The following is a 19,854-nucleotide window of genomic DNA, read 5'->3' as shown; positions in this document are numbered from 1 at the left end:
TAAAATGCTGAAGCAGATATGGTTTCTCATGGCAACTTTATAATAGATGCCTCATATTGAAGATTCCATCTTGCTTACGTTTACCAAAAGAGTTATTATTTTTTACTATGGGAACCAGTACATATTTATTGCATGATAAATCTAAACGTGTTTATATCACCACACTATTTTAGGGCATGCAGGTAGAAAGGATTTTCTAGTTGGTTGTTCGGAGGCAAACTAAATCATCACTAATGTATCTTTGGTTTCTCTACAGATATTAAAGAAAATTATAAAGAGCAGCCCCCTTTACAGAAGCTTCTGGTGTACCCTGCAACAAGATGCAACTTCAAAATGACACATGATATGATATGCATGGATGATGGATCTGAGCAAAAAACCAGTGCTTGCATGGTAGGAACTTGATCATTAAATCTTTTAATGAGCAGTGTAAGAAAGTGCCTCACAGAACATACAAGAAAGTAAATTCGGGTGCAATAACTTTCGTTATACAACAGCTGAGGTGGGGAGAGCTCCAGTAGGATTAGGGATTAAACTAAGGCTTCTTGAATTATCAGGAAGTATAAAGTGCAAAGGTCTATCTAAAGGACCCTGTCAGGATCTTCTAATCTCATATATACAGTGCCGGGGATATAGCGTGCAGTTCGATTCTTGGTTCACACACAGTCTCAAAGAGGCAGAACAAGCTCACCTCTTGACTTGTTCTTTGCTCTCTCCTTGGTGCACTTAGTAGCGTCTCCTGGTCATGTGTTGCCTTTCTAGGTGGATGGCAACACACACCAACAAGTATTTCCCTGTTTCCTCAGCAGCAAGTACCCCTCCCATTGCTGGGATATTACCAGAAAGTATTTCTTCCCCTTACCAGGGTCAGAGCCCAGCTGAGTCATTATCATCCACCCGTCCATGGCCTCCCTCCTTGATTAGAATCTGCAGCCTCAGCAAACTCTGGTTTCTCCTACTTAGTTTCTACCGGGGTCTTGGATATATCCTCCAGATGGCTTGTAGCAGTTTTTCTTCCTTTGGCACTGGTCTCAGCCAGTGTCTGACATAAGGACCTCACCGGACCGTGTGCATGTTCTTCTCCTCTGGGTCTTGTCAATGACAATGTCTGGGTCAGTGCCTCCTGCAAGCTACTGGCTCTCCCTCTTGCTGACTCCTTGCTTGCTTCTTCTCACTCCATGATTTACTTCCAGGCTGTGGCTTTCTCTACCTCTGTGGGGTCACTCATATGGTGCTCTTGATGGTGCAGTACCCTTTCACTCTTTGCCTTCGCTCATCCTGGAACTGATACATAGGAGTGCATTTTATGCTGCTCCCTTTCACTCACATTATGTCCTCAGCTGCAATCACATCTCTCTATCTTTGAGTAGTTAGATTCTGCTCATTGTGCTCCCTCAGCAGCCCAGGGTTTACAACACTTGTCCGCCATCTTGTATTTAGGTGGGAATGCTCTGGGAGCCGTGTGGTTCATTGGAACAGTCCACCACCCCAGTAGCAGGACCCTTTTGATAGGCATTGATACCTCTAACCTGTGCATGTAATTCTTCTACCTTTCATCGTGGCTAGGATGGAGACCGGAGTGAATTGTGCTGGGGCAGCGAGACATGCACGTATGCCTGCCCACGACTAGCTTTTCTCCTAGGTCTCCATGGGTCAGCTAGTCGACCTAATGATGAGGCATTGTCTGGTCCAGTAGTGGGAAGAAGTGCTCTAATATTTCCCTTAGGCTCAGGGACTGGGTTGATGAGTGGAATGGCCGCTGTGGAGTAACTGGTTGACCTCTTCCTGGATAACCTGGCCAGGATGCCCTGATCTTGTTGTGCGAAAGCAGGAAATCCCTTGTTTTTTCTGCCCCCAGTTCTAAGTGCGATGTGCAAATTGGATGATGCTTTTTGAGAACCATGCAAGAGATACATTTTGTGCAGGAGCAGGGGATTTGGGGATGCCGCATATAATTCCTCTGGGTATTGCATCACCAGATTTCTGGGCATCCGAGGCCCCCAGCAACCCTTCTGCTCCTAGGGGTGGGACCTCCAATGGCATCTGTGTCACTGGAGGCAAGAGCATAAGAGGTTAAAAACATAAAATATGTGTTAGTGTATTACCCATGACATTTATGTGCTGAAAGGAATGTGCTGGCGAAGAGTCTTTTGATGCTGACACTGAGGCTACGTGCTGTGCTGTGTGGTGTTGAATTGCCAGGAGGAAGCTGCCGTTGGCACCAACCAACAGTCCTCTTTCTATTTCAGCACCTTCAAAGACTGACTCCTGGTCGCAGAGTCTGACGCACAGACTTTTGGTCTTTGGGGCAAAGGGTGCAGGGTGTGCCTGTACTCGATCTTGAAATCCAATTCTTCCTTAGTACTGACTTTCCCCTTTTTGCTCAATCATGCCTGATGCACCTGAACCCCTCACCCAGCAACAATTGTTACAACGACGCCGCCTGGATAATCATACAACGCCTCAGCAAGACGGAGATGGATACGGAGGTGAGTGCGGAGAGCATGAACAAATTGACTTACCAGTTTGCCCCCGTGGATTGCCTTCATCATTACTGAATTTTCCACCTTTCCTCCCAGTACATTCTGCTTTTTGCGATCAGACTAACCTTAATAGAGTGCAAATAATCATCAACTCACTAAATTCCCCAAGCGAGCATTTGAAGGTTATTTCAGGCAAATACAATAACAAATCGACAAAGGAAAATGACGCGGTGAACAAAGACGTCACATATTTGGAACTATTTACTAGTTGACTGTGGAAAGGCTTGTGCGCTAAGCAAAGTTGATATCCTCTTCGATCATCAAGATCCATCTAACATCTCTATTGAAAAAAATGATGGCTTGTTGAGTGAGAGAATCGACTTGAATTGTGGCATTCCAAATCGGTTCAATTTTAGCATGATCACTGCTCCTCCTATGATCACGGATGATATTTTTTGGAGTGCTGCTGAACACATCGTTGTCCAAGCGCAAGAAAAATGCCCAAGTACATACATAAACAAAATTAACACCAAACATACTGACCATGATGCTTTACCAACTGTTGGTAAAAGTGAAAAATCTCAATTACCCAGATATTCTTCTATTGACGAGCCGGAGGTTAATGCCAGTATATTGCCGGTAGGTCTGCTGGAAGATCATTACCTAACCGACAAAAAATGTTCAGGAAAACAATACATCAGTAATCGCTACCCAAGGTTGCCATCCTTTCTTTGACTTGGCCGCAAGGGAAGCCTGCTTAACTGAATGTTTGAAGTCCGATTTTTTACATCTAAGAAGCCGGCTCGACGCCAGTTGCAATTTAGGGAATAATGATAAACTGAAAGTAATTCCTCCAGATCGTTTAATCTCACCTGTAGGAGGGCAGTCTGTGAAAAAGAAGACTTCAAATAAGGTTTATTGTGAGCCAAGACACTCTCGAAAAGATTTAACAAGTACACCATACTCATATAAAGAAGGGCAAATATGTGAGACCCCTACCCAAGATCTTTCAGTTGATAGAAATATCAAAACACCCGTTTTAGCTGATCAGGAGAAGCCAGTGGAGAAATTGCATTCACACGTGAAAGGAGTCACGTGCACCCGGACTCCCTACCACATGATGAAAGAAGAACCTGAGCATTCTAACAAACACCTTCTGTCAGTAGTGGCTGGCTTGCAAATACATAATAATGTACTAGCTGCCACCTCGATTGCCATGGTTCCTTTTGTCAAATTGTACGAGTCAATTAATGACAGTATAAAAGATCAGAGTTCCTTAATCGCCTTATTGAGTATGAAGCTAAATGCACTTTAAGCATTCACAAATCACATTCAAAAGAGACTTGATAATGAGACTGAGACCTGGCAACAAAGACTAAGTGATGTAGCTAGAAACGAAAATGTACATAACGCCGATCTCATGGAAGCTGTAATGGACTGTTCGAAATGGATGAGACATAACAGCGCGAATCCGAAACAGAAGATAGAACAATGCAATTGCAATTGCAGAACATCTGAAAAATGTCCAGTTCCAACACAGACAGTGGAAGACACCACTATGTTCTGTCCGAGAATCAACATCTAGGTAAATCAGCGCCCATGGTGAATTCTGCAGAGACAGCTCAACCATTGAAGATACAACAAAGTTTTCTTCTGCCACCCCTGACCAAGGGTGCAAGTGCTACTATTAAGACCGCCTCTACCACGACTGTCGCGGCTTCCAACCACGACATTCGAGCGGCTTTTGGAGCCAGAGTATTCACCTTTGGGGGGCAATCAATGCTGAAAGCCCCCCAAACTGTCCGATTTGAAGAAAATTTAGGTAACTCGGCTCCTGACAGTCTTGCCTTAGAAAAGCAAAGATCAGTGATAACAGCACATCTGCCACAGAAAGCTGTCCTTGTCAACACTCGTAAAGATGACAAAAGGCCGGCTTTAACATCATCAAAAGAAACAAACAAGCTAATCTTGCATAGCAAGTGTCCACCTACAGCCTCGACCTCTGAGGCGGTTACAAGACCAAAAAGCAAGTCCAATAAATCAAAGAAATGTATTAGAAACTTGACAACCCCTCCTACTGTTGACATTTTTGACTGTGAGATTCGCAAGAAGAAATTAGAAAATGTGAAAAATGGCAACGTTGAAGAATCTGGTTTTAACATAACATCTAAAACAACGGGCAATCCTAATAAAAGACAGAGATTTGAAGAGACCGAAGAAAATGACACCCTTACCTCTGTCGATCTTGCTAATTTATCAACGTACACAATTGCAGAGGATGAGTGGTCCTCAGTGAATAATGACGTCTCAACTGGTTGTGAGAGATCTTGTGCGAAATCAAACAATTCACCAGCTCCAGCTGTGCAAAAGAGAGCCCACGTGTCTGGGCGAAAGACTTTCGATGTCGAACCTCGAACCAAGAAAGCAGATTATTTAGCTACTATTACTTTGCCTTTGAGAATTAAGTCATCTACTAATTCCATTGCTAATGTACGAACATATTCATCAACATTGAACTTAAATCCGAAATGTACCATATCTCAGACTCATAAGGAAGGCACCAAAGTTGATGAAGTCAAAATCCTACAAAATGGGTCTTTGCACCCAACTACAAAATTACAACTTGAATATCTACTACAAGAAAAAAATTAGGTTAACCTCAACAGACACAACATAATGAAACTGTTACTTTGTGTGACTTCCTTGAGGACTATTAAATCTGAAGACATCGACATTGTAGAGTACGTGTTGGTGGATCACTGTCTCGTGTTGAGAGTTGTGAAGATATAGGAGACCTCCGTCCCCAAGTGCCGCACAGGGAGAACCACTTATTCACTCCCTGTGCAACCCTTGAGGCCACAGGTGGAGATAATCCGGAGCCGGAACCGAAGTACTAGGAACCCCAAGGCAGCTGTGAAAAAAGGCAATGATTATATACCAAGCAGACAGGATACTACATATATTAATCAGAAGACAATCAGAGTCTTACCGGGGATCTGATGAAAGGGATGGTGAACCTGAACGGGAGGATGGTTCCGGGACTCACGTAGGCAAAGCACCCACCCTGCGGGATAGGTCTGGATGTTCTTCGCCAGTCTCCACCTGGAGAGTATAGGTATTGTAGAAGGGCCCCAGGTAATCAGATGGCAGCCACCAACTGGAAAGTGAGATTACCCGTGCAGAGGTGCAATCAGGGAGGCCCAAGAGAGGTCCGTTGCAGAAAAAGGTCTGAAGCCAGGAAGAGCCGTCCGAACCAAAGGGAAGAACAAAAACGTGATCCAGAGGAAGTCCGTAGTTCAGTCCGAGGTCAGGAGCCGTGATGAGCAGAAGAGCCGATGTAGCAATAGCCAAGCGTGATCCACAAGAAGTCCAGAAAACAAAAGCCAGGTCCAAGGAAGCCAGGTAAGCAACATGGGTAAGTAAGCCAAACAGTGTTTCCAGGTAAACCAGCTGTGAAGCGTAGTGTACCGGCACTGCACTGCTTAAATATCGTCTACTTCCTGGTCACATGACACTAAACGGAGTCACGTGACCGCGAACCTGGGGCACGTGACCGTCTCCTCGGGTCACGTGATCGGGCCACAATGGTACGAGCGAGTGTGTTACTGCTCGAGCGGTGGCCTAATCTCCATGGCAACTGCCAATGGAGAAACGGCCGCAACCGCGACTGTAGGGTGTATGGTGTTTGTCTTGCTAGCGTGCGAGCCAAACTGGGTTGCCTGCGTGAGCCCCGGGAGACAGGTGAATGGGAGGGACAGGTTACTAGACTGGGTGTCAGACATGGCCGGAGGAACGACCCGAAGGCATGACAGAGCCCCCCCCCAAAGGCCCACGACCCCATGGGCAGGAAGGATGTTCCCGATGAAACCGAGAAACCAACCGAGGGGCATGGACATCCGAGGCGGAGACCCAGGTGCGCTCTTCCGGACCAAAACCCAACCAATCGACCAGGTACTGCAGGCGACCCCGAAGGAAACGGGACCCCAGAATGCCCGAGACCTTGAAAACATCAGGCGCATCCAGGGAAACGGGGGCAGGAGAAGGGCGAAGACGCATCGAGGACGGGCAGGGCTTGAGGAGGGAGGTATGGAACACTGGATGTACCCGCCAAGAGGAGGGGAGAACCAGGCGATAGGCTGCCGGGTTGATGACACGGGAAACAACATAAGGACCCACAAAACGGGGCAATAGTTTGCGACAGCCCTTCAAGTGGAGATGACGGGAGGACAGCCAAACCCGGGAACCAACGGGATACAACGGGGCCATGGTACGCCTAGCGTCTGCGGAGGCCTTCATGGATGCCTGTGCCTCCTGCAGATGAACGAGGACCTGGGCATGGAGGGCTGACAAATCCCGAACGCAGGCTGCTGCGGCAGGGTTCTCGGTGGGTGAAATGTCGGGGATAGGGAGGACCCTGGGATGTTGGCCATACATGGCGTAAAACGGAGAAAGACCAGTGGAGGAGTGTGTAGCGTTGTTGTAGGCGAACTCAGCGTAACGCATGTTCTGTAACCAGGTCGATTGTTGTTGTAGCATCAAACAACGCAGATACTGTTCCATGGACTGATTTGTTCTCTCGGTCTGGCCATCGGTTTCCGGGAGGAGAACCGTGCATCGATACCTAGCAGAGCGGTCAATGCACGCCAGAAACGGGATGTGAACTGAGAGCCTCGATCGGACACAAGGACAGAGGGAAGGCCGTAGAGACAGAAAACGGTATCAAAGAAAAGCTTGGCCAAGGCAGGGGCAGACGGGATACCATGACAAGGGATGAAATGAGCCATCTTAGTGAAGACATCGACCACTACCCATACGGTGTCGTAGCCCTGGATCCTGGGTAAATCGGTTACGAAATCCATGCTCAGGGTGTGCCAGGGTTTTGGTGGCACGGGTAAGGGTCGCAGTAGCCCCAATGGACGACCCCTACGATGTTTGCCCTGAGCACAGACTGAGCATGAGTTTACGTAACAACCCACGTCGTGTCTCATGGAAGGCCACCAACACCAGCGTTTCAAGAGGTCCAAGGTGCGGGCCTGGCCCAGGTGACCATTGATCGGGGCGTCATGGGACCACTCCAGGGCTAGGTTTCTGGTGTCAGTGGAAGGGAGAACTAGGCGATCCTGTACATATGGCAGACCGTTGTGATAAGTGGGATCCCATTCTGACAGCTGATCGGGGTGCTTTTGAACCCAAGAACGAATCCTTCTAGTAGTGTCAGAGGGGGTGTACATGTGCAGACAATATGCCCCCGGGGTAAAAGCGTGTCAGGAAACACCGGTAACGAAACCCCCCCAGGGGAGCGAGACAAAGCGTCAGCCTTGCTATGCTCTGTACCAGAGCGATGTTTAATCTGGAAGTCGCAAGCGGCGAAGAACAGATGCCACCTGACCTGTCTACTGTTTACGCATTTTAGGGCTGCCAGGTCTTGCAGGTTCCTGTGATCTGTGTATACCGTAACCTTATGTTTGGCCCCCAACAGGTGATGACGCCAGGTTCGGAAGGCGTCCATCACCGCCAGTAGCTCTTTTTCGGTTACGGTATAATGGGATTCTGCGGGGCTGAACTTACGCGAATGGAAGGCTACAGGATGCAACCGCCCTGTAGCGGGACAGGCCTGTGACAGGATCGCCCCCAATGCAAAAGAAGAGGCGTCAGCCTCAACGACGTAAGGCTGGTCGGGGTCGGGGTGTTGGAGCACAGGGGCAGTGGTAAAGGCGTTCTTCAACGCCTCAAAGGCCTGCTGGTGTATCTCCTGCCACTTGAATGGAACAAGAGGACTGGTAAGGGATGTGAGAGGTGACACGAGAGAAGAGAACCCAGAGATAAAGCGCCGATAGAAATTAGCGAAACCCAAGAAGGATTGCAAAGTCTTTAGGGTCTTTGATGTTGGCCATTCGAGGATCGCCCGAACTTTGGCGTGATTCATGGCCAGACCACCAGGTGTGATGTTAAACCCTAGGAATTCCACGTTAGACACATGGAACAAACATTTTTCGGGTTTGACAAACAACAAGTGTTTTTGCATCCGGGACAACACTTCTCGTACGTGTTGTATGTGTTCTTTCAGAGTGTGAGAGAAGACGAGTATATCATCGAGATACACCACCACAAACGTGTCTAATATGTCCGAGAAGATGTCGTTCATGAAATGCTGAAAAGTGGCAGGGGCGTTGCACAGGCCTAAGGGCATGACCGTATACTCAAAAAGGCCATACCGTGTACAGAAGGCGGTCTTCCATTCGTCACCCTTTCGGATGCGGACGAGGTTATAGGCCCCCCGCAAATCCAACTTGGTATATATGGAGGCGTGGGTTAACCGGTCCAAGAGGGGAGAGATGAGTGGAATCGGGTAGCGGTTCTTCACCGTGACGGCATTAAGCCGACGATAATCCACACAAGGACGAAGGTCGCCCTCTTTTTTAGGCACGAAGAATATGGGACTAGCTGCAGCAGACTTAGACGGACGTATGTGACCCAGACGCAGCGCTCTATCAATGTACTCCTTAAGAGTCAGGTCCTCCGATGGAGACAAAGAATAGATGCGGCCTGAAGGTACCAAGGCCCCGGGAACTAGGTCAATCGGACAGTCATAGGAGCGGTGAGGAGGGAGTACTTCAGAGGAGCCCTGATCGAATAGCATTGTGTAATCCTGATAAACCACAGGGATGTGAGCGGTGACTAAACCCACTATATGCGAGGCAGGGGGAATGTCGTCGCCCAGTATCATGAGTTGGGCAACAGCACCAAGTGCTAATGCTGGGGTGTCTACTTCTCTGTCCACGGGGAGGCAGAAGTTCTGACAGAGCTCCGATTCGAAATGGACGTGTCCCGTTCCCCAATCGATATGCGGGTTGTGTTCCCGTAACCAAGGTATTCCTACTATAACACCGAACTGAGGCGTGGATATCAGATCAAAGTGGAGAGTTTCCCTATGGACTGATAGGATGGTTAGGACGAGGGGGGTGGTCTGTTGCTTAATGGGACCAGAAGCGAGTTCTGTCCCATCGACTGCTTGAACCGGTTCGGGTCGAGGTTTATTGATCAGGGGTAGGTTCAGTGTCTGAGCTAGAGCGATATCAATATAGTTCCCGGAGGCCCCGGAATCAATAATGATCCGCACGGGGTGGATGATACCAGGGGCAGGCTGTATGGTGACTTCTACCTGAATGGGCCTGATTTGACCAAACGATGGAATGATTCTCGGGGAAGGGCATGGAGAACTCGATCCTACCCCCGTATCTAGGATCGAGCTGGATGAAAAACCTGTTTCTTGGGTCTGGGTCTCCGGGGACACTCCTTCACAAAATGCCCCCCTAAGCCGCAATAAAAGCAGGCGTTCTCAGCCCTTCTGCGCTCCCTCTCTCTCTCGAGGTGATGGGACTCCTAACACCCCCTATTTGCATAGGCTCACCGGTGGATTCAGAGGAAGACGACGAGATAGCAGAGCTGGCCGTCTGGGAAAACCCGGCCTCAGCCCTGCGTTCAGAGCGTCGTGCGTCCACTTGGAGAGCCAAGTCCACCAGGGCCGGGAACTAGACTGGTAGAGACGGTACCATAGCCAAGGCATCTTTCATAGGGCTGCTCAGCCCTCTATAGAATACAACCGATCTCTTACTTTCGGGCCATGAGGTCTCTGCTGCCAGTTGGTTAAATCGTGTAATGTACTCAATAAGGGAGCCCTTACCCTGGGACAGGTCCAGCAGTTCCAGATCATGGGATTGTGCTTTATACCTGGTGTCGAACACTCGGGACATCTCTGATACTAACTGGTCGAAATCATAGAGGGCAGGATGATCGGTTTCTAACAGCGGGTTTGCCCAAGCAGCAGCCGTGCCAGCTAGGTGAGAGAGAGTGAATGCCGCCTTGGTGGTAGGATCTGGAAAAACAAGGGGTCGACACAAAAAAGTGCAACTTACACTGGTTAAGAAAAGTCCTAAACTTTCTTGGGTCCCCATGGAACTTTTCTGGGGCAGCCAAAGGAAAGGGAGAAGGCAGGACCACCGGAACGGGAGCCGAGGGAATCGGGATTGGGTGTGCAAGGGGTATCGGTGCTGGAGGGGCGTCTCCGAGCTCCGGGTCCACGGGTAAGGGATGTTGGGCGCTCTGTAACAGGTCAAGACGCTGATGGACCGCTGTATTAGCAGCCACCATGTCGGCCCGTAGTACCGTGATCTCTTGGATGACAGCGGCCAGGGGGTCTTCAGCGGCATCCTCCATATCTTACACGACAGGCTTCACAGTCTGTCTCGTGTTGAGAGTCGTGAAGATATAGGAGACCTCCGTCCCCAAGTGCCGCACAGGGAGAACCACTTATTCACTCCCTGTGCAACCCTTGAGGCCACAGGTGGAGATAATCCGGAGCCGGAACCGAAGTACTAGGAACCCCAAGGCAGCTGTGAAAAAAGGCAATGATTATATACCAAGCAGACAGGATACTACATATATTAATCAGAAGACAATCAGAGTCTTACCGGGGATCTGATGAAAGGGATGGTGAACCTGAACGGGAGGATGGTTCCGGGACTCACGTAGGCAAAGGACCCACCCTGCGGGATAGGTCTGGATGTTCTTCGCCAGTCTCCACCTGGAGAGTATAGGTAGTGTAGAAGGGCCCCAGGTAATCAGATGGCAGCCACCAACTGGAAAGTGAGATTACCCGTGCAGAGGTGCAATCAGGGAGGCCCAAGAGAGGTCCGTTGCAGAAAAAGGTCTGAAGCCAGGAAGAGCCGTCCGAACCAAAGGGAAGAACAAAAACGTGATCCAGAGGAAGTCCGTAGTTCAGTCCGAGGTCAGGAGCCGTGATGAGCAGAAGAGCCGATGTAGCAATAGCCAAGCGTGATCCACAAGAAGTCCAGAAAACAAAAGGCAGGTCCAAGGAAGCCAGGTAAGCAACATGGGTAAGTAAGCCAAACAGTGTTTCCAGGTAAACCAGCTGTGAAGCGTAGTGTACCGGCACTGCACTGCTTAAATATCGTCTACTTCCTGGTCACATGACACTAAACGGAGTCACGTGACCGCGAACCTGGGGCACGTGACCGTCTCCTCGGGTCACGTGATCGGGCCACAACGGTACGAGCAAGTGTGTTACTGCTCGAGTGGTGGCCTAATCTCCATGGCAACTGCCAATGGAGAAACGGCCGCAACCGTGACTGTAGGGTGTATGGTGTTTGTCTTGCTAGCGTGCGAGCCAAACTGGGTTGCCTGCGTGAGCCCCGGGAGACAGGTGAATGGGAGGGACAGGTTACTAGACTGGGTGTCGGGACATGGCCGGAGGAACGACCCGAAGGCATGACAATCACTCAGACTGGGTGATTCTTCATGTCCACTCACGATTGATTGAGAACGTGCGACGGCTGCAAAGGATGAACTATTAACATTTGGTTATGAAATCAGCTGACATCAAGTCCTGAACATGTCCCCAAATGACATAACCAATGATAGAAGACAGTCAAACTCACATGCTTCAACAAGAAATGGACACAGTTCCTAAAGGAAGGAAATTAGATGCCACGCTCTGGGAGACCAGCTGCTAGCCAGCATGAACCAACGTTTAATAGATTGGGATCTCACAACCTAAGAGACCCTAATCAGCACTAGTAAAGAAATCACGGTGGAGTACCAGAGGAGTGCTCTTTAATATCCTGGAACACACAAGGGTTCTCTCATTTATTCCAAGATGGAGAGATAAGGAAAGAGGACCGTGCAATATTGTGTTTCCAGGAAACCTGACTCCGTCAAACTCCTGTTTGTGATGGCTTTACAGTTCTGCTAAACAGTGCCAAAAAGAACCGTGCCGTTGTCCGTTCTCTAGGCTCTTAATATTGATACAAAATAATGAAACTTGGTTGGTACTTAAATCCTTCAATCCTAACATTTTTGTGCAAGCAACACTGATTGCAATAAGGACCGATGATAATATCATAAAAGACCACCTATTAGTCATAAACATCTATTGGAATCCTGCAATGATCTCATCTGCACACTTCATCACCTCGGTCATGCAGATAATTGACCGACATATGATCGAATTCCAAGAGATCTTCGTAATGGTATGCATTGATTTCAATTTTCATGGGTGGACGCCAATGGTCATTTGAAAGATATGAATTCAATTCCAAATAGTGCCAGAGTTAAATGTTGGACTCAGGAAATGGATGCCAGAAATTGCACCATGTTGAACGAACAGACTGTGGGCGATTTCCAATAGAATAAAAAAACTGACGATCAAAAGAATGGAAAAAAGCTATCATGATGCTGTTCTGGCGATTTGGGAGGGGGTTGCACCAAGCAACAGAGCCCATTATGAAGGGCCGCTGGAGATAAACCAAGGGTTGAACCTTCTAAGATTAACCAACAAGAACATAACAGATCTAACAATGGTACTTACAACTGACAACCGCAATGTCTCCAATGCCGTAGAATATGATGGTCTTCATTTGCAATTTAAAAGATCCAGCAGCGGATTTCGTGTTGATTACCAAAAGCCTATTCATCACTTCAGTAAACAAATCGCTGAAGAAAAGCGCCAAATGAGGCGCGAAATCAGCCAATTGAAAGTTGATGATTTTGCCCAGTATAGAATGGAAAAAAAAAGATTTTGACAAAAATATTGTAACTGGATAAAATCATTCAAATTTATTAGAGAGGAGGAGCGTGCAGAGGTGATGCTTAAACTGATATGCGCAAATAGAAGCAGTGAGACATGGGCAATAATAAACACTGGCTTGCTATCCCAGACAGCACATCTCAGCATAGAGGTTGGCGCTACAACTTGGGTTGACCATTTTACCAAAGTATTTAAAAACCCATCCTCTACGACTGCAAATATCTCTATGGAAGAGACAGACCCTTGGGACGTAGTTCCCTCTGAAGATGAGATATGAGCAGCGATAAAGACATTGAGAAACTCTGGTGCAGCGGGCCTGGATGGGTTGACCAACATAATGCTGACGAAAAATATCGATGAGTGGTGCATTTTCATCGCAACTCTTTCGCGCAGATTTCAGAGGTGAAATTGATCCCTACAACTTGGCAATCGGCGGTAGTTGGTAGCTGTTCCTATCTTCAAAAAGGGTGACCGTACAGACCCAAGCAACTACCGTCCGATTGCTTTGTTGGACGTTGTTGGAAAATTGTTTGTCTCCTTTTTGGAAAAGAGATTGGCCAAATGGGCATTGGAGTGTGCTATAGTTAACCATAGACAAACAGGTTTTACTAAGGGAGTTGGGGTAGAATTAAATCTGACACTCCTCTCCTTTTTTGAAGCTTGAAACAATCGGAGATCAGAAAACATTATTTCTGGCTTTTGTGGACTCACATCAAGCTTTTGATAGCTTGAATAGAACAATGTTGTGGAATAAACTCAAAATGTGGAATTGAGTCAAGCAGGCTGTCCATTAGCTGCAACGATCTTTAAATTGTACATCTCTGATCTCCCGTCTGCATTATTGGCCTGTCACTCTTTTCCGCCTAAAATCAAGGGCCAGCCCATAAATTGGGCCACCTATGCGGATGACTTGGTGCTAATCAATCGCACCCAAATAGGACTACAATGGCTGTTAACTAAACTGGAAGCATACCCACAAAATAATGACTTAAACATAAATGCCAAAAAGTCGAAAATATGATGTTTTGGTTCAAAATTGGGAAAGAAAGGGAACAATTTCAAATGGTACACATCAAATACTGTATTGGAGCAAACTGACTGTTTTCGTTATCTGGGTGTTCACTTTAGTAACTCAATTAGAGAACGACAATGGGTTGAGGATTTGACAGTAAATATGAACAATTTGAAACTTCAAGGTGCCAAATTGCACTTTGAATTTGGAAAGTTCTCAGTCAAACCAGTAATTATGCTTTATCGTCAAAAAGTGGTTGCTGCCATTACCTTTGGCAGCAAAGCATGGTTCAATATCAGTGGCTCGATTTGGTCTACTTTGGAAGGTCAATTTTGGTGGTGAGTACTCTGATTACCAAATAGTTTCTTCATAGTAGCCATTCGGTATGAACTAGGCTTGCAGTCCCTCTACTCAACAGTAGTATGGAAGTCAGTGCGCCTCATTAACTTGAATTTGGCAGCACAGCTCCCTAACATAAACAGGGACTTTTTTTTAAAGCGGGCCGCCATTACCCCGACAACGCAGACTCGCAAGGCAAATGGAGCAGTACAGTGCATATAAGTTGAGGAGGAGTGATTGGGGGGAGGGAGGGATTTTGAACTGCCTGAGTGATTTTCCCTGTTGTTATCCACCCATTACACCATGCCAAACACGAGTGGAATGGACTACTTGGCTGCCCCGCACCCTCAAGTTTAATCACTGAAGAGAAAAATACTAACCGTAGAAAGGAAAAGCTTGGCGCTGCCACACGCACCAGGTGCTGATCTCAAGGTGCTGCCCCACAGCCCTATGAAGCTCTTGGTTGATGCATCCAGTTAATAAAATAAATTAATAACTTTTTGGAGGGGGAACCTTGGATGTCATGGGGTGTAAGGTTACTGATCGACATGGTGGGGACAATCACTGCACCATAAACGGCGAGGCCAATCCCTGTAAGGCTGACCCAGGGAGCTATGAGCCAGCTACCCTTAGCTCTATAGCAATAGAATCTGCTGTTGTTGTAGCTGTGGCTCGAAATTGCCCAACCATTTCCAAGACCGACAGAGGTTCTGCCCCTAATCTGACTTTTAGCTTTGATGGAGGGGAGGAAGGTGGAAATGATCATACACCCACGGATGCAGTGCCTGGTTCCCCACCGAAAAGGGAGCTGGGAGGAGCGGCCCTATCACATAAGACCATTTCACCTATTGTAGCAACAAGAGAGCCCAAAGCCCCCAACAACGAGGCGCAGAGCATATGTGTCGAAAATGGTCATCAATGCAATGCCATTTCTCTCCATATGCCGAACATCACTGGAACACAGGTCCCCCACTTCCCCTTTGACTCTTTGACTCAAAACAACAAAGATAATCCAATGGTGTGTAAATGCAACCTGGTTCTAAGTGAATTGGCAGGTCTAAAGAAACTGCAGCTAACAATTATGGGAAATTGTCAGGAGGCAGAGTCATGGGGGAGCGGCAATTAAGTTTGGGGGACTGCATAAAGCCCCCCCGACCCACGAGACAACTCTTGCGAAACCCCATGGCACCCAGCAAACTGATCCAAACTCAAAGGAAATTATGAGCGTCCCCACTTCTTCGCTTGACTGAGAAGGCAACCTTGCAGCGATCGGAGCGCACCACCTGTCCTGGAAATCCTAAACAGCTGCAAAAAGATGTTCAAACCTCATCAGGGTTGCACATGGGCAGGCACCTCGGGGCTCGAGAAGCACGTCTTCGAGTGGCAAGCAAGGCGGAGGGGCAGGTTATGCAGTACCTATACGGCCCTCAATATCAGTCACAATGGTCATAGACTTTGAATAAATCGAGCTCAGATGCACAAACACATAAGAGGCCAGCATGGGGGAGGGCAGATATTCCTACATGGAGTCCCTAGAGGCGTGCACGACCAGCCTGAATCCTGGGACTCCTTCATTAACAAATGCACCCACTGGCTCTGAACAGTATGTGAATGTCGCTCCTTAATCCGAGATGATGGCATAAGCTGTGTAAGGTCTTATCACAATGGAGGGTCCACCTCTGATACCATCTGTATTGAACTAAGGGATGATAGAGTGGCCACTGGAATACTGGGAATGGCCATGAGATGATGTTTGCCAACACGTACTACAATTGTAATCAGTGCCTTCCCTTACCCCAACAATGCTTCTCCAATCAAAACAAGACCACTGCACCCATTGCTCTCCGGATCTAATACAGTCCCACTGGGAAAAAGACTCAGGAGGTGGGAGGCACTTAACGGAAGCGGCATAGCAGCCCACATGGCCAATTGACCAGTCCCCCATGGATGTAGGGGTCATTGTTAACAGACTTGGTCTGGGGCTTGTCTTCACTTGATGGCATAGTTTTCTTACAGCCAGGAAGCGGGATGACAGCTTAATGCAAATGTATTTGAGTAATGTATTATGTTTATGTTGTACTTTGATGGCCTACGGCTGAATAAAGTTAATACTAACTTCATGAGAGAGTGAAATGAGGGTGTCTGAGTAGAAGGTGGGTGGAACAGTATTGGAGTGGAGAAGGGGAGAGTAGTTGTGGAGTGGAGAATGGTTGGGTAGTAGGAGTGAGAGTAGAGTAGAAGGGGGTGAGTAGAAAGGAGTACATGCACAGGTTAGAGGTAGGTTTTAATGAGAGAGGAGGACATCAGACAGACAGTGCAGGACGGTGCAGGGAGAGAAAGGAAAGAAGGTAGGTAGGTTTGGATAGAAGGGAGTGGCAGGAGACTGGAGGTCTTGAAAAGCAAAGGAAGAGGAATATCATGGCATGAAAGGAAGGCGATAAGGAGCAGCTGGAGCCTTTGGCAGGCACTTCCCCTTAGAAGTAACCTTTGGATAGGTTAGAATACCCCTGAAAAGTCCCAGAGAAAGGTTAGACACCTTTCGGCCCTCGCTGGCAGTGATACAGAGGTTAGATAGTAGGGGTTACCAAGCACTAAATACTAACCTGGGCAATAGAGACTACTCGGTTAAGGAGCACCTTGCTTTTTCTACATGAGAGATTGATGGATGGCTCTTGGAGCCCTTGCAAGAATTAGTAATAAAAACCCTTGAACCGTCTCTGGGAGTTGGTGTTCTCTTAAGGCCATGTGTGACAGAGTGGAGAGTAGTGTGAGGTGAGGGAAGTGGGAGGGAAGAGAAGTAGGGAGTGGTAGGAGGGGAAAGTAGCAGAGTGGTAGGAAAGGGAAGTAGTAGAGTGGCAGGAGGGGAGAGTAGTAAAGTGGTAGAATGGGGAGAGTAGTAAAGTTGTAGGAGAGGGAGAGTAGTAGAGAGTGGTCGAAAGAGAATGGTGGGAAGTGCAGGAAGAGTAGAAGTAGACGAAGGGCAGAGTAATATTGGCGGAAAATAGAGAGGGAGAGAAAGAATGAGAAGTAAAAGACAGTTGTTGGAACTGTGAGAAGTGTGTGAGGAACAGAGATGTGGAAATAAGGAGGCAGCTGAGAGGATCAGTGAGGAGGTAGTTGGGACTGAAATGAGCAGTGAGAAGGTGGAGGAGACTAAGATGAGCAGTGAGGTGGTGGCAATGATACCAAGGAGTAATAAGAGGGAGAGGGAGAGGAGAAATCAAGAGAAGGTGGAGAGAACAAGGAAAGAGAGCTGCAGAAGGGAAAGCGGTTAAGAGAAGCAACAATGGTGAAGAGGCAAGAACCCTGAAGAAGTAGAGAGGAGTGGTAGGAAAGTTAAGGATACCGAGTTCTAAGCAGAAGGAGGGAAGAAATCACAGGAGAGAGAAGGGGAGTCATCAGGAGAGGGTGAAGGAGAACCGATAACCGAAGGAAAATCCAAAGTGCAGGAGGAAATGTGCAGAGCATAGAAGATGATGAAGGAGAGAAGGATACCGGCTCTCTGTCCGCACCAAGAAGAGAGCACACATTCAAGTCCACGTCTCTGCGGCATCTAACAACTTGGCCAAACTCTTTCAAATCTGCAAGGAGCTGGCCAATCCTGCTGCAGTCTCTACCTCTCCTGTCCCCACCCCCTCACCCTCAGACTCCCTGCTCTTCCTCTGGCCCTTCTTCGGCCACCTCTCCTCCCTCCTTCTCTGCCTTTCCCCTGTTCTCCCCAGTTGAGGTTTCTAGACAAGTCCGATCTATGAAAGTCTAGTCGAAACAAGCTCATCCCTGTTCCTCTAAAACCATTAAGGACCACATTGACACCTTGGCCCCTGCTCTGGCTGACTTCTGCAACCACTCCTTTGCCACTGGAGTCTTCCCTTCTCCCCTGAAGCACTCCCGTGTGCACCCTCTTCTTAAGAAACCCTCTGCCGACCCGTCCTGCCCGGCTAACTATCACCCAATCTCCATCACTCCTTTCCTGGGCAAACTCCTGGAAAAGCTGGCCATCTCCCAGCTTACCCTTCTCACTGAATCTATTGGTGGTCTCCATGAGGGAGGATAGCTCAGCGGCAGCGTGCGCAAGACGACACAAAGCAACAACAGGTTCGATCCCCGAGTCCGCGCTTAGAAACCTCTGGGTGTTTAAGGGCGTTATAAATACGCAACTAAGACAAAAAAAACACAATTACGCAACTAAGAAAAACAAACAATTCCTGTAACAGTGCCTCGATGCCTGCGGGCTGTGTGAGCGCTTTATAAATGTTAAATAAATAAATAAATCAGTCTGGCCTCAGAGCTGCAAGAAGCACAGAAACTGCTCTCCTGAACATCTGTGAAGACCTGCTCTCCAACCTTGATTCCAACACCCCCTGTGTCCTCATCTTACTTGATATCTCTTCTGCCTTTGACACGGTCAACCATGCCACCCTGTTCAACAGTCTCTGTGATAACCTGGGTATCACTGATGAGGCCCTGGCTTGGCAGACCTCTTTCCTCTCCGATCAACCCTCCCAGATCCAACTTGGGTCCTTCCTCTCCTCTATCGCTGTCTATACCTGTGGTGTTCCCCAGGGGTCTAACATCTCTCCCTGACTGTTCAACCAATACCTGGTACTTCTTGCCCGCTTTTGCCTTCTTTGCCTCAACTTTCAGTGCTATTCGGATGACACTCACTCATTTTCAGGCTCCTTTCCACCACTTCTTCTCCTTCTCTCATCTCAGTCTGTCTGCTATCCAGGAGTAGTGTGCCGCCAGTAAGACGGAGGTTCTCCTCATCGGCACACCTGCTCCCTCCTTTCCTGTCACTCTCTAGCTGGCCTCTCTTAGCCCTCTTACTGCTCCCACCTGTGAGGCTAAAAACCTTGGGGTCATCTTTGACTCCACACTCTCCTTCTCTCCTCACATCATTGATGTCTCTAGGAAGTCACACTACCAGCTGCACCTCTTCCTTTCCTCTACTTCCCCCATAAGCTCAGTGTCTCCAGGGCTCTGGTTCTCTCTAGGCTGGACTACTGCAACAGCCTCTTTCTAAATCTGCCTGCTTCTACTCTCCGCCCTCTGCAACTCATCCAGAACAGGACTGTGAGACTTGTCTTTGGCCTCAAGCCCAGGGATCGTATCTCTCCAGGACTGAAATCTCTACACTGGCTCCCAGTGGCTGCGAGGATTAAGTTCAAAACCCTCTGCATTGTCCACAAGGCCTTCTAGGGTCTGGGGCCTCAATACCTTCAACTCTCTCTTCCTAAATATCTTCCTTCTCGAGCTCTTCGATCATCCACCTCCAACTCCATCAGGGTCAGTCGTTTCTCCAAGCAACGAGTTGGTGGTAGATCTCTTGCTTCGGCCTCCCTCTGGAACAGCCTCCCTGCCTCCTTTAAACTTGAGGAGAACCATCTCTGGTTCCGGAAGCACCTCAAGACCTT

At 48.1% G+C, this 19,854-nt stretch overlaps 1 protein-coding gene across 2 annotated transcripts in view; it reads left to right on the top strand.

Annotated features, from left to right (window-relative positions):
• LOC138453757 (chymotrypsin-like elastase family member 2A) overlaps positions 1-19,854 on the top strand; it is a 341,724-nt gene that overhangs the window by 262,636 nt on the left and 59,234 nt on the right. For both annotated transcript variants that reach the window (XM_069606886.1, XM_069606887.1), the window contains exon 4: positions 257-393. In XM_069606886.1, the coding sequence (XP_069462987.1) occupies positions 257-393 (137 nt within the window). The remainder of the gene's footprint in view (positions 1-256; positions 394-19,854) is intronic.

Source organism: Ambystoma mexicanum, chromosome 4p (assembly GCF_040938575.1).
Source record: "Ambystoma mexicanum isolate Mex_15411 chromosome 4p, UKY_AmexF1_1, whole genome shotgun sequence".
Lineage (NCBI taxonomy): Eukaryota > Metazoa > Chordata > Amphibia > Caudata > Ambystomatidae > Ambystoma > Ambystoma mexicanum.
Note: the sequence above shows the minus strand (reverse complement) of the source record. Positions and strands in the feature narration are given on the sequence as shown.